General features: G+C 36.6%; 1 protein-coding gene across 3 annotated transcripts in view; it reads left to right on the top strand.

Moving 5' to 3' along the window:
• Positions 1-14,437, top strand: part of LOC106061330 (uncharacterized) — a 172,739-nt gene that overhangs the window by 67,028 nt on the left and 91,274 nt on the right. For all 3 annotated transcript variants that reach the window (XM_056033981.1, XM_056033980.1, XM_056033983.1), the window contains one exon: positions 7,151-7,227. In XM_056033981.1, the coding sequence (XP_055889956.1) occupies positions 7,158-7,227 (70 nt within the window). In that variant the 5' untranslated portion in view covers positions 7,151-7,157. The remainder of the gene's footprint in view (positions 1-7,150; positions 7,228-14,437) is intronic.

Here is a 14,437-nt window from a genome sequence, read left to right as displayed (position 1 = left end):
AGCTCTTCTCCCTCCCAAACAGAAGGCGCGGTGGCTGAGTGGGGTGGTAAAACTCTAGACTTCTTAACCGAGGTCCGGTGTTCGAATCCTGGTGAAGAACGGGATTTTTATTTTCGGGATCTTCGGGTGCCTCTGAGTCCACCCAGCTCGTTGTGCTGACCACATGACACCCTAGTTAACCGTAGGCCACAGAATCAAATGACCACAAGGTCTGTTATCTATCATATATCCTCCCAAACACCAAACAATCTAATGCAGTTAAGAATATAGATATAATGAGTCTGTATTAGTTTAATTAGAAATATTATCTCTATCAAAAATGAGCTATAATGAGCTAATAAGCTATAAATTTAAAGTACCTTTGAGATCTAAAGGCCTATGATACTGGTAAATGTAGAGCACTTATTGGATAAACTAAAGGTTTTAAGTTGCAAACCAGACAAAAGCTTGAATATTTTTTTTTTAAAGTTTATATCAACTCTCTCTGTCTGTCTGTGTATATTTCTCCGACACCCAATCTCGGATCAAGCTGAAATTTTGCGCAATTATTTCTTTTACTTGACAACACAACAATCAATAAAAATAATTTAACCAATTTTTCCTTGGCACAGTCTGCAAAAAGAATTCACAGCTCAGCAGCAAAAATCTGGCTAGTAGAAGAAGATGTAGATGAAGAGCAGCATAACAGCAATCTAGATTATAAACAGTAGCCTATAAAATCTAATACGAGTTTTCAATTTATACTACAGTAAAATAGTAGTGACAATGTATTTTGTCCTTTTTGGTCAACCAGATAAAAATAGAAAAGTTAAGTCACTGTGATGCAGTAACATCTTTCTACTTCCTGTGTTGAGGTAACATCTCTCTACTTACTGTGTTGAGGTAACATCTTTCTACTTCCTGTGATGCAGTAACATCTTTCTACTTCCTGTGTTGAGGTAACATCTCTCTACTTACTGTGTTGAGGTAACATCTTTCTACTTCCTGTGTTGAGGTAACATCTCTCTACTTCCTGTGTTGAGATAACATCTCTCTACTTCCTGTGTTGAGGTAACATCTTTCTACTTCCTGTGTTGAGGTAACATCTTTCTATTTCCTGTGTTGAGGTAACATCTTTCTACTTCCTGTGTTGAGGTAACATCTTTCTACTTCCTGTGTTGAGGTAACATCTCTCTACTTCCTGTGTTGAGGTAACATCTTTCTACTTCCTGTGTTGAGGTAACATCTCTCTACTTCCTGTGTTGAGGTAACATCTTTCTACTTCCTGTGTTGAGGTAACATCTCTCTACTTCCTGTGTTGAGGTAACATCTTTCTACTTCCTGTGTTAAGGTAACATCTCTCTACTTCCTGTGTTAAGGTAACAACTCTCTACTGCTTGAGAACCTGTCATGTCTGAATTACAGATGATCTGATTTCTTTCTTCTTGTTTTCCTTCGATTTTTATCTGGACCCATTCCTTCTTTATGTCTTTACCTTAATTCTCAGTCTTCGTTATTAGTCAACACTCGGCCTGTCACACGGCCCCTTGATTTGTTGGGGAATTCCATTCACAGTTCTTAGCCAGTACAGTAATGCAATAAATGTCTTTGTATGTCCCTGTGAGCTCGCTGTCTGGATCCGTTCCATGATATAGATCTATTTCTGGGAGTTTCATTCTTTGGGACATTAGGAGATGGTCTTAGAACTAAAATGTCTTCTATTAATCCAAACCCTTGAACTTTTGTGTCATCTTCTAGAACTAGCAAACAGAATAAACACAGATTTTAAATATTGCAATAAGAAACAATATTTGACTCATTGTCCAAGGCCACATTAGAAAGCCATATGGAATCTATATATAACAAGTGTCCTATTCAATTTAATGCACGTATTTAATATTAATAGACTAATCATGAAATACTGCGTTTACACACAAATACAAGACATATGACATAGTGTATTGCTATGACATATCGAAATACAATAGGTATAAAATAGTTAATTGTCATATGACATCTAGACAAAAAAGTGTATTGCCATGACACATATTAATATAAACAAATCTCAGTCCACTGAGTAGAATTAAAAGTGTAACCAAAAAGTTTTTGAACACATCGAGAGATCAAGTTCTAGGTTTTTATATCTAGGCATATACATAGCGTCATTAGTTCGTTTATTTACCTAATGACTTTCGTAGATCAAGCTTTTATACAATTAAATATATATATAAATAAATAAATATATATATATATATATATATATATATATATATATATCTTTCCTGGACCTACTGACTTGCATTGTAAGATTTAGGTAGATCAAATATTGTTTGACTTAGGTCACGTCGTAAGCAGGTTCACATCTTGGCTTGTAGTTTAGTCAACTAATTCTGAACCACAGATTTATAGAGATGAACAGAGTTCGATAGAATTCTCAGCATAGAAATAGGATGCATGTGGTGGTGGTGGAGACGTCATTGCAACAGTCATGTACTAATTATAGAACTGGGTGTAGATTATTTAAACTATCTTATTAAAGTGACTTGAGCTTTGCAGAGCGTAGTTTAAGCTCCATTGAATCAGCCCTTTATCGAGTGTAGTATTGACGTGACATTTTTCAGAAAATGCAGGGATCGCTTCATAATTCACCTGGAATAAATACAGTAGTGTCACGTGATGAGAGGGTGCCAGGAAAAGGAGGGGGGTTGAGGGGATCAACAGAGGAGGGAGCTGTGAGAGTTGAACAGAACTATCTGAGAGGTAGAGTGAGTACATTCCAGTTTCAAAGTTGTCAGCAAAGAACGTGGTATTACTTAACAATAGAAAGGCGAAGCTTCTAGAGTTCGAAACTTCACTATTTTACGTAGCTGTACCGATCCAGCTGTGACCTACATTTTTTTTTACCTCAGACACAACACTATAGATATTATTTTAGATACCATTTTGTGTGTGTGTATGGGTGGCTTCCTTGTTGTGTCGCTGTTCCCGAGCTGGTCCCCAATTCTAAGTCTTTCTCGCCGTTTTCAGCAGATTCGGGCCAAAAACATCTGAAGGAATGTTTATACCCCCTGAATCTTTGACCTATTTAAGATTATATATATATATATTATTCTGTTCTTAGCTATTCCAACGCATTTATTGTTTATTTATTGTATTATTGTATTATTTATTGTTTCCAGGCTTTTTACTTTTCATTATGGCCGTAACACACATTCTATTTTTGTTCCATTCAAATATACAGACCTTATTTTAACGATCAACTTAACATTCTTTTTTAGCCCGTGAATAAGTGTGTGTGTGTTACAATGATGTGTCACCCGCTCTCTCTTTCCTTCTCTCTCTCTCTCTCTCTGGAACCCCCATTTTGTTTTTTACCAAGGCATCGTAATTTCTTCCTTATAGACTTCTGACATGATTTGGAAAGACCCGCTTCACAAGGGGCCCCCGACACATAGACGCTCTCATATTTTGGGCCATTTTACTAGCACTTTGGCTTATCTCCCCTTCACCCCTCCCCCCGGAAACAACATAAAGTGAGTCCTTTGTACCTATACCCTTTCCCAGTTCTTCATTGCTCTTGGTAGTTTGTGCTCTAAATAAAAAGCAATTTATCAATTTGGTTTTATTAATTGTAATCGTTAATTTGATCTGATTTAAATGTAGCGAAGTGACAATAGATCAAGACTTATCTTTCAATACTGTTAGAGTTTGTTGCTGTTGGTTTCTTTTTTTTTTTTTGACAGTGTTACAAAGTACCATTAGTTGCTCGCTCTCTCTCTCTCTCTCTCTCTCTCTCTCTCTTTTTTTCTCTCAAAAAAAAAAAAAAAAAGAAAAAGACTAGATTTATCTCATAAATTCAATTACGATTTTTAACTCTTTTTCTCCGTAATTATTTACCACATTCTGGTGGAATCAACGTTGGTATCGTTAGTTAGGAGAGAAAGAGTTAAAAATTATTTATTTATTTTTATTGAGACCGCTTCTCAATGGAAGCGGAAATGACGTAAGTTGACTTGGGGAAAAAAAGAAAAAAAATGGCTTTAATTGACGGAACTCGTGATATTAAAACCACAAAAGTTGTATATATAGACTGCGACCTTTTGGGGATACCGAGAATATAATACAAAGGTTTGATAGAGCTTGCAGTTTTTTGCGAGTTGCGACGGTCAGGTTGTGTTTCTGTCAAAAAGTGTTTTTAGTGAGCACCTAGGAGGTCAAAGGAACTAGTGTATGAAATTTGAGGCGGATACGTACGATAGTTAAAGAGATCTCGTGATAGATCAGTGGTATTTTCGCTTATATATAGTAGATTTAATAACATGACTGATCCAAACTAATTTATACAATTACACTAAGTAAGAACTTTTAAAAATTATTTCTATGTTTTTTTTAACATTTTATTTATTTTTATGTGCCCGTCAAACTTGTGATTCATCTTTCTCCAGACTCAGAAATATTACAATTTTAACTTGTTCTGTAAACTGAAGGTTATCTATTTTATTGATTGATCTATTTGGACAAAACATGACACAAAACTTTACATTGAATTTTTCTCTGCCTCTCCTCTCTCTTACTCTCTCTCTCTCTCTCTCGCTCTCTCTCTCTCTCGCCTCTAAGCAATAGACTTGTCCCCTAAGTCTGATTGAGTCATTGAAGCATAACCTATGTGACCAGTGAATGGATGACTGCACATCACGAGTCCACGTCTTCCCATCGTAGTGCTGGTGCCAGGAGTTCTGTAGTCTTGAATTAAGCATATCTCAATATGCCAGTGGTTACAGTTCAACTGGTTTAGCCTACAGCCACGCATCAATAATTCTGTCAACTGTTTTGTGTCATCATCTTATTCTTTATTCTCTCAGCCTGTCACGTGTTAGTCAATCAATTGTCCCCCATTAGGATTTGTCCATCAACAGTTTTTTTTCCTATCTATCATTTAACGCGATAGTCTCTATATGAAGTTTGTATAACAGACCCCAAAGCTTTTTTTTTTCATCTTTTCTTGGGATTGTTTGTTCAGTCAGTTAAACTTAACGTTATAAAATCAAATCAGACGCGAGTTTGCTGTCTCTGGCTTAGAGGAAAGCAGCTGGCAGCGGATGGCCTCTTAAAGAGACAGCTGGATAGGCCTCAATAAGGTAGCGGGACACAAATTTGAGACTCATAGAGAGGCCTTTGCCGAAGACAGGCTCAGACGACGAAAACACAGCTTAAGTAGACCCCCTGCGGATAAAGGCTTTGTCTGCGTTAGATGTGGCAAAACTGGGTTTGCGTGGTCATGCCCTTTCTTGCTTTATGTAGTACTAGTCTACCGGCGGCGTAGCATACGCCGCTATTTTGCAGGGCCGGCCTTAGGCCACTTCAACTTATTCGACCGCAGTGGGCCCCGCACTTTCATAGGACCCGCGCTAATTCTAGGTGTATAAGTTATTAAATTCAACCAATTTATAACTTAACAGATTTCCCGCGGTCTCCTGTCGATTTACCAGAAGCTCCTGGAAATCTCCTGACATGAAAAATATACGAAAAAGTCCTGGAAATATCCGGAAATTATTATTTTTGAAAACTCATACGAATCTCCAGAAATATATAGACAAAAATTGTCATTTTGGGGTGTCATTCAATTCAACGCCAATCCTAAGCGCGATGAAAAAAACGGCATTATGCAATACCCATAATTGTGGAATCTAGTGAAGAAAGCTTCTCTCGCCTCAAACTAATGAAGAACTACTAGAGGTCAAAAATTTTCGTAGATAGATTCTCCACAGTTATCTACTGTACTACAATGTTTCTTACTTTCTCCACAGTTATTTCCTGTACTACAATGTTTCTTACTTTCTCCACAGTTATTTCCTGTACTACAATGTTTCTTACTTTCTCCACAGTTATTTCCTGTACTACAATGTTTCTTACTTTCTCCACAGTTATTTCCTGTACTACAATGTTTCTTACTTTCTCCACAGTTATCTACTGTACTACAATGTTTCTTACTTTCTCCACAGTTATCTCCTGTACTACAATGTTTCTTACTTTCTCCACAGTTATCTACTGTACTACAATGTTTCTTACTTTCTCCACAGTTATGTACTGTAATGCGATGTTTCTTACTTCTCCACAGTTATTTCCTGTACTACAATGTTTCTTACTTTCTCCACAGTTATCTACTGTACTACAATGTTTCTTACTTTCTCCACAGTTATCTACTGTACTACAATGTTTCTTACTTTCTCCACAGTTATCTCCTGTACTACAATGTTTCTTACTTTCTCCACAGTTATGTACTGTAATGCGATGTTTCTTACTTTCTCCACAGTTATTTCCTGTACTACAATGTTTCTTACTTTCTCCACAGTTATCTACTGTACTACAATGTTTCTTACTTTCTCCACAGTTATCTCCTGTACTACAATGTTTCTTACTTTCTCCACAGTTATCTACTGTAATGCGATGTTTCTTACTTTCTCCACAGTTATCTACTGTACTACAATGTTTCTTACTTTCTCCACAGTTATCTCCTGTACTACAATGTTTCTTACTTTCTCCACAGTTATTTCCTGTACTACAATGTTTCTTACTTTCTCCACAGTTATCTACTGTACTACAATGTTTCTTACTTTCTCCACAGTTATCTCCTGTACTACAATGTTTCTTACTTTCTCCACAGTTATCTACTGTAATGCGATGTTTCTTACTTTCTCCACAGTTATCTACTGTACTACAATGTTTCTTACTTTCTCCACAGTTATCTCCTGTACTACAATGTTTCTTACTTTCTCCACAGTTATTTCCTGTACTACAATGTTTCTTACTTTCTCCACAGTTATCTACTGTACTACAATGTTTCTTACTTTCTCCACAGTTATCTACTGTAATGCGATGTTTCTTACTTTCTCCACAGTTATTTCCTGTACTACAATGTTTCTTACTTTCTCCACAGTTATCTACTGTACTACAATGTTTCTTACTTTCTCTACAGTTATCTACTGTAATGCGATGTTTCTTACTTTCTCTACAGTTATCTCCTGCTCTACGATGTTTCTTACTTTTTCTACAGTTATTTCCTGTACTACAAAGCTTCTTACTTTCTCCACAGTTATTTCCTGTACTACAAAGCTTCTTACTTTCTCCACAGTTATCTACTGTACTACAATGTTTCTTACTTTCTCTACAGTTTCACCATGAATGCCCTAGTGTTGACACTTTTCTTGTGTGCCGTCCTTGGAATATCCACAGCCTACTGGTTAACAGGTGAGTGCTACCTGCATTAGTTTACATTATCCACAGCCTACTGATTAACAGGTGAGTGCTACCTGCATGAGTTCACATTATCCACAGCCTACTGGTTAACAGGTGAGTGCTACCTGCATGAGTTCACATTTTCTACAGTCCATGGCATAGTCACAGGATCACATAATCCCACACACAATAATCAATACCTAGATATCTTCTAAAATTGTGCAGCTATTTCAATCTTAAAAACTAACCTCGCTTAGGTTATCACTGTTCCATTGTTTACAAGACATTTTTTATCCTAGCTTATATCAACAATTTATTCTGTCTGTCTGGTACAAAGTGCGATCAAGTTGAAACAAGACAGGAATCAATTTTAAAAAAGTAACCAATTAGCCAATTAATTACTGTCATTAATTATTTTGTTTTTTAACAACAAGGGAAAGTAATACTTCAGTTTTCACGAAAAAAGTCCTGGAAATATCCGGAAATTATTAAATATCTCTTGAAAACTCATACAAATCTCCTGAAATATATAGACAAAAATTGTCATTTTGGGGTGGCATTCAATACGGATAACGCCAATCCTACGCGCGATAAAAAAAAACGGCTTTATGCAATACCCGTAATTGTGAAATCTAGTGAAAGAAGCTTCTCTCGCCTCAAACTAATGAAGAATTACTTAAGGTCAACAATTCTCGTAGATAGATTGAAACATTTGGTAATTCTTGCTATTGAGCGTGATCTATGTAGGAAATAGAATTATTATGATATACTGTATGACTTCGCTACAAGCAAGGCTCGTAAAGTAATTTTGTACGTAGTAAAGAAAGAATAAAACGCATAGACGAATTTATTTTCTAATACAAACTCTTAAATTTCACTTCTGTATCCCTGCCCAAGCTGGGCCCCGCGAAATCCGTTTCACATAGAGCTCTACAATGGTTAAGTCAGGCCATGCTATTTATTGACGGGTGAATACAGAGTATATTACTTGTTCTCTTTCCATGACTTCTTGGTCACAATGATTAAGTCCGCCCCTGCTATTTAGTGACTGGTGAATACTACTTGTTCTCCCCACCCCCTCCTGTCCCTCTTTTTTTTTTCGCCTCGTAAATTACGTAGGGTAACTCTACTCCGTCCGACTTGCAAAATAAAAGAGTGATCTTTCCATTACATGGTGTCCAAACTCTTGAGCCATGAAGAGAATGATATCTATAGATTTTGATCGAGTCATGATTCAAACAAATAACAACGACTCATGACTTGAATAAATATCAAAGACTCGTGTTTCAAACCAATAATAACAAAGCCGAAATCCTAGTCGTTGACAAACAAGACCTATTACCCAACTGGGTAGCTTTAATTGAAATTGTGTATGCCAACAGAATTTGTCTCCCCTCAGCAGAACTCTTCAATGATCCCGCGATGCTCAGACCTGCTCAGAATTAATCAGGAAGACATCAGAATCTTCGTTGTGTGTGTGTGTGTGTGTGCGTATGTATTTGTTGTGTACATGTATATGTAAATGTTCAGAAGAATGGATAAGAAAGCTGATGGTATCTTTGCATTCATTCCTTCTCTCACTCATTTCCTCTTGCTCTTCGTTCAGACCACCTAACCCCTGACCTTACAAGAAATTAGTATTAGGGCGTAGTACAAGGACTATCTCTGATTGACTGATTGACTTTAAGAAAAGTCTCCCCCCCCCCACACACACACACACACCCGGCCAAACAAAAAAAAATTTCTGTGTGTGTGTGTGTACTTTCGCTCTGACTTTGTAGTATTTCTGTGTGTGTATGTGTACTTTCGCTCTGACTTTGTAGTATTTCTGTGTGTGTGTGTGTACTTTCGCTCTGACTTTGTAGTATTTCTGTGTGTGTGTGTGTACTTTCGCTCTGACTTTGTAGTATTTCTGTGTGTGTATGTGTACTTTCGCTCTGACTTTGTAGTATTTCTGTGTGTGTGTGTGTACTTTCGCTCTGACTTTGAAGTATTTCTGTGTGTGTATGTGTACTTTCGCTCTGACTTTGTAGTATTTCTGTGTGTGTATGTGTACTTTCGCTCTGACTTTGTAGTATTTCTGTGTGTGTGTGTGTACTTTCGCTCTGACTTTGAAGTATTTCTGTGTGTGTATGTGTACTTTCGCTCTGACTTTGAAGTATTTCTGTGTGTGTATGTGTACTTTCGCTCTGACTTTGTAGTATTTCTGTGTGTGTGTGTGTACTTTCGCTCTGACTTTGTAGTATTTCTGTGTGTGTATGTGTACTTTCACTCTGACTTTGTAGTATTTCTGTGTGTGTGTGTGTACTTTCGCTCTGACTTTGTAGTATTTCTGTGTGTGTATGTGTACTTTCACTCTGACTTTGTAGTATTTCTGTGTGTGTGTGTGTACTTTCGCTCTGACTTTGTAGTATTTCTGTGTGTGTATGTGTACTTTCACTCTGACTTTGTAGTATTTCTGTGTGTGTGTGTGTACTTTCGCTCTGACTTTGTAGTATTTCTGTGTGTGTATGTGTACTTTCGCTCTGACTTTGTAGTATTTCTGTGTGTGTGTGTGTACTTTCGCTCTGACTTTGTAGTATTTCTGTGTGTGTATGTGTACTTTCACTCTGACTTTGTAGTATTTCTGTGTGTGTGTGTGTACTTTCGCTCTGACTTTGTAGTATTTCTGTGTGTGTATGTGTACTTTCGCTCTGACTTTGTAGTATTTCTGTGTGTGTGTGTGTACTTTCGCTCTGACTTTGTAGTATTTCTGTGTGTGTATGTGTACTTTCACTCTGACTTTGTAGTATTTCTGTGTGTGTGTGTGTACTTTCGCTCTGACTTTGTAGTATTTCTGTGTGTGTATGTGTACTTTCGCTCTGACTTTGTAGTATTTCTGTGTGTGTGTGTGTACTTTCGCTCTGACTTTGTAGTATTTCTGTGTGTGTATGTGTACTTTCACTCTGACTTTGTAGTATTTCTGTGTGTGTGTGTGTACTTTCGCTCTGACTTTGTAGTATTTCTGTGTGTGTATGTGTACTTTCGCTCTGACTTTGTAGTATTTCTGTGTGTGTGTGTGTACTTTCGCTCTGACTTTGTAGTATTTCTGTGTGTGTATGTGTACTTTCACTCTGACTTTGTAGTATTTCTGTGTGTGTGTGTGTACTTTCACTCTGACTTTGTAGTATTTCTGTGTGTGTATGTGTACTTTCGCTCTGACTTTGTAGTATTTCTGTGTGTGTGTGTGTACTTTCGCTCTGACTTTGTAGTATTTCTCTGTGTGTATGTGTACTTTCGCTCTGACTTTGTAGTATTTCTGTGTGTGTGTATGTGTACTTTCACTCTGACTTTGTAGTATTTCTGTGTGTGTATGTGTACTTTCGCTCTGACTTTGTAGTATTTCTGTGTGTGTGTATGTGTACTTTCACTCTGACTTTGTAGTATTTCTGTGTGTGTATGTGTACTTTCGCTCTGACTTTGTAGTATTTCTGTGTGTGTGTGTACTTTCGCTCTGACTTTGTAGTATTTCTGTGTGTGTGTGTGTACTTTCGCTCTGACTTTGTAGTATTTCTGTGTGTATGTGTACTTTCGCTCTGACTTTGAAGTATTCTATAGAATATGTCCAACAAAAAAGGAGGGGGGGGGTAACAAGGGTCGTAATAATTGAATTAATTGCAATCCGATATCTTGACGTAGTCAGGACATAGGCAGGACGTAGACAGGACGTAGGCGGGGCGGCTAAAAGATTATCTGAATAAGGAAAGATCTCATGTAGTGGACACTCTCTTAGTACACGTGGAACTTTGTTCTTATTTCTGGTCAATCTTTCTGTACATACCAGACATAGTGCATCAGGCATAGTGCATCAGACATAGTGCATCAGACATAGTGCATCCCACAATACACATTGATAAGGAGGAAGAAGTGATGTATGGTTCCTATACAAACACAAGGATGATCCTAATACTGAAACAAACATGAGCCTAAACATGAAACGAAATTGAAAAATTGAACTGAAGCTTCATTAGGTTAGTGCAGACGCGTGGGCAGTCAGGTGACGCTATATTCTGAAGCGCCTCAAATGAATCCCACAGGCGCCTCCTCTTTTGTGTTGTTAAAATATAGCCCTTTTCGTCTTTCGTTGACATAATAAATAACGGATCAATACGGAACCCGCTGTCAAGTTTGGAAAAAAAATCACCTCGAATGTTATTGTGTGTTAAACTCTAGACTTCATTATATATGATAATTGCTATCATGGTACTATCTTCCCTGATCATGTCACATTCATAGAAACAAGTTTACCCAAGTCTGTGACCAATCGCCTGTATTTTAGATTTTCATAGAATGGAAGCGAATCCATTAATAGCCAGTTTATATTTGTATCCACTGTAGGAAAGTATTGATCAGTTATATATTTTGAAAACCATAAAGTAATTTGTGTGCACTATTTAGCACCGTAGATTCAAATTGAAAATGGAAATGAAGTATAGATTGCTGTGAATAACCTCCCCTTAGAATGTCAATCTCCAATACAATAGCTGCCATGGTGATATTTCTTTTTGTAACCATTTTAAAAAAAGGAAATATAGCAATGTGGTTTCAAAGCAAACAAAATACTTCAAAGTTCAAAGTATTCACATTTTTCAGAAGATCTGAAATAGGTCATTCATTACTTTAAGATAATTTGTTGATTGGGGCTTCAAAAGTGTATTGCCTTCTATAATAAAAATTGTACATGATGATTTGTAGGGACTTAAAAGATAATAATTGGTTGGGGTTTTAAACTTAACATTTGTTTTTTTCCTGGGGTTGAGATTTACACATTTACGCGATGATTGATTGGGGATTTAAAAAGAAATTGTTTTTTTTTTCACATGATAATTGATAGGATCTACAAAAATCATGTTTCTTAATGAACATAATTTCTGAAAGGGCTTTAAAGATATTTTGTTCATGATGATTGATAAGGGCTTCTCAGGCAAGGTGTTTTTACACGATGCTATTGATATGGACTTGAAAAGAAATAGAAAACGGCTAAATCTCAAAGTAATCTAGTATTATTCGGTGACTGTGTGTGTGTGTATGTAGTTGTTTATTTTTGTGAGTGTATTTTGGTCCAACTAAAACAGTCAAGTCTATGTCTATTCAAGTAAAATACTTTTATTTTAATTGGAAATATTACACAGAAAAATATTGTATCATAGCACTGTCAATAGAACCTACCCCCACCCCAAACTATCAGCAAATCTTTTAATAGAACCTACACATCCCCTCGTAACCTTGAAACAAAACTAAAAATAAAACCTACCCCCCCACCCCCAAATAAAAAATAGAAAAACTTCTTTTGTTCTTCATAAATAAATTTTGACTCCATTTTCTATTCTCCGGCTGTTTCTAAGGTTTCAATTGAAATCTCTATAGAAGTTCATTAAACCAAATGTCCCAAGGCTTGGGTTTTATAATAACTTCTTGGTTTCTCCACTACATCATCATAGCTTCCCGCCAGACATTTCCTGACAGGTTCTGGGAGAGTGAATACATTATGGGCTAGATAATGTTGCTAGACTGAGGTAAGTGGCTTGGGCTTGCTGGACTCTTTGGTTGGGGCTGTAGTATTATATTATTATTATAAAGCATATATCAACTCACTCTGATCAAAAGTTTGTACACGTTAGTTCTCCGACACCTTATCTCAGAGCAAGCTAAAATTTCGCACAATTTATTTCTTTTACCTGACAACACAAGAATCTATTTAAAAAATAACCAATTTGTTAATGAACTATAGATAATTATTTTTTTGTTTGGAATCTAGAACAAGGGAAAGAAATTGTACTTAACTGAAAAGGTGGTGTAAGCTGAATTAATTCCCTTTATATTAAAAAAATTAAGGCTATTCTTCTAGTCAGATAATTAATGAGGGATGCAGTATCTCCCGTGGCTACGCAGCCCCAGCTGAGACCTACATATTTTGCCACATCCAGCGTAGGCATAACCATTGTCCGCCGGTGGTCGATTTCGATTTTCTTTTCGCCGTCTACGTCTGTCCTCGGCAGCGGATTTTCTTTTGGTCTTTATAGTAAGCTTTAAACAAACACTAGTGAACTATACAATCTTCTATTGTCCCGTACATCTCACTAGAAGAGTGGTTAGAATGCTGGTTACGATCAAATTCAACCAGATTATTCCTTCCCCCCCCCCACCCCTTTCCCATTTTCCCAACTGGTCCAGATAAGTGATAGGATCATAGCGTACTTAGAAAGCTAAAAGCATGAAATTGCATTAACCAAAACAATTGGTACAAATATTTCTGATCGCACTGAGTTATTCTTGTTGGTCTAGATGTATGACAAATGGAATGACATGACTGGATCCTAACTAATGACTACAATGACACTTCCTATAAACTTTGTTTTGTTTTTTCAAGGAATTGTTTGTTTTTCTTGTTTTCTATTTCTATGTAACCGTTCACTATAGTCAACAGTGAGGAGAGGGGCTTGCCTGGGGGAATAGCGTATAGGCCTACACTAAATGCCGGGTACGGTAATAGTGTCCAATAGGATGCATCAATAAACTAACACGCTAGTTACAACTTGGGTAAAAAAATACTAAAAAAAAAAGTATCACAAATATTTGGAGGATGTGTTGTAGTTGTAGTTGACCTTATAACGAGGTGACGAATTAATGCGAAGGCCAGCGGTTTTACTTTTTCAGTTGTGCTTTTCAGTTATATATAAAACTCTAATGTATTTGGTAAATGATTATTTTAAATTTAGTTATTTCGATGAAGAAACTAAACTGGCCTTGTTGGATTGAATTATGTCCACAGACTTAAGTATTCTATTTGTGGGATGGAATGAAGTCAACAGACCTAAATAATATGTTTGTGAGATGGAATGAAGTCAACAGATCTATATATTTTATTTCTGGGATTGAATGAGGTGCACAGACCTATTTATTTTATTTGTGGGATTGAATGAGGTGCACAGACCTATATATTTTATTTGTGGGATTGAATGAGGTGCACAGACCTATATATTCTATTTGTGGGATTGAATGAGGTGCACAGACCTATATATACTATTTGTGAGATTGAATGAGGTGCACAGACCTATATATTCTATTTGTAAGATTGAATGAGGTGCACATACCATTTATATAATCTGTCTATGATTGTCTTACTTTAAAAAAAAAACTTTAAAGATCTAAGACCGACTATGCGAAATAAAATACTTCAAAC

This window comes from Biomphalaria glabrata, chromosome 6 (assembly GCF_947242115.1).
Source record: "Biomphalaria glabrata chromosome 6, xgBioGlab47.1, whole genome shotgun sequence".
NCBI lineage: Eukaryota > Metazoa > Mollusca > Gastropoda > Planorbidae > Biomphalaria > Biomphalaria glabrata.
This window is presented reverse-complemented; position numbering and strand designations above follow the sequence as displayed.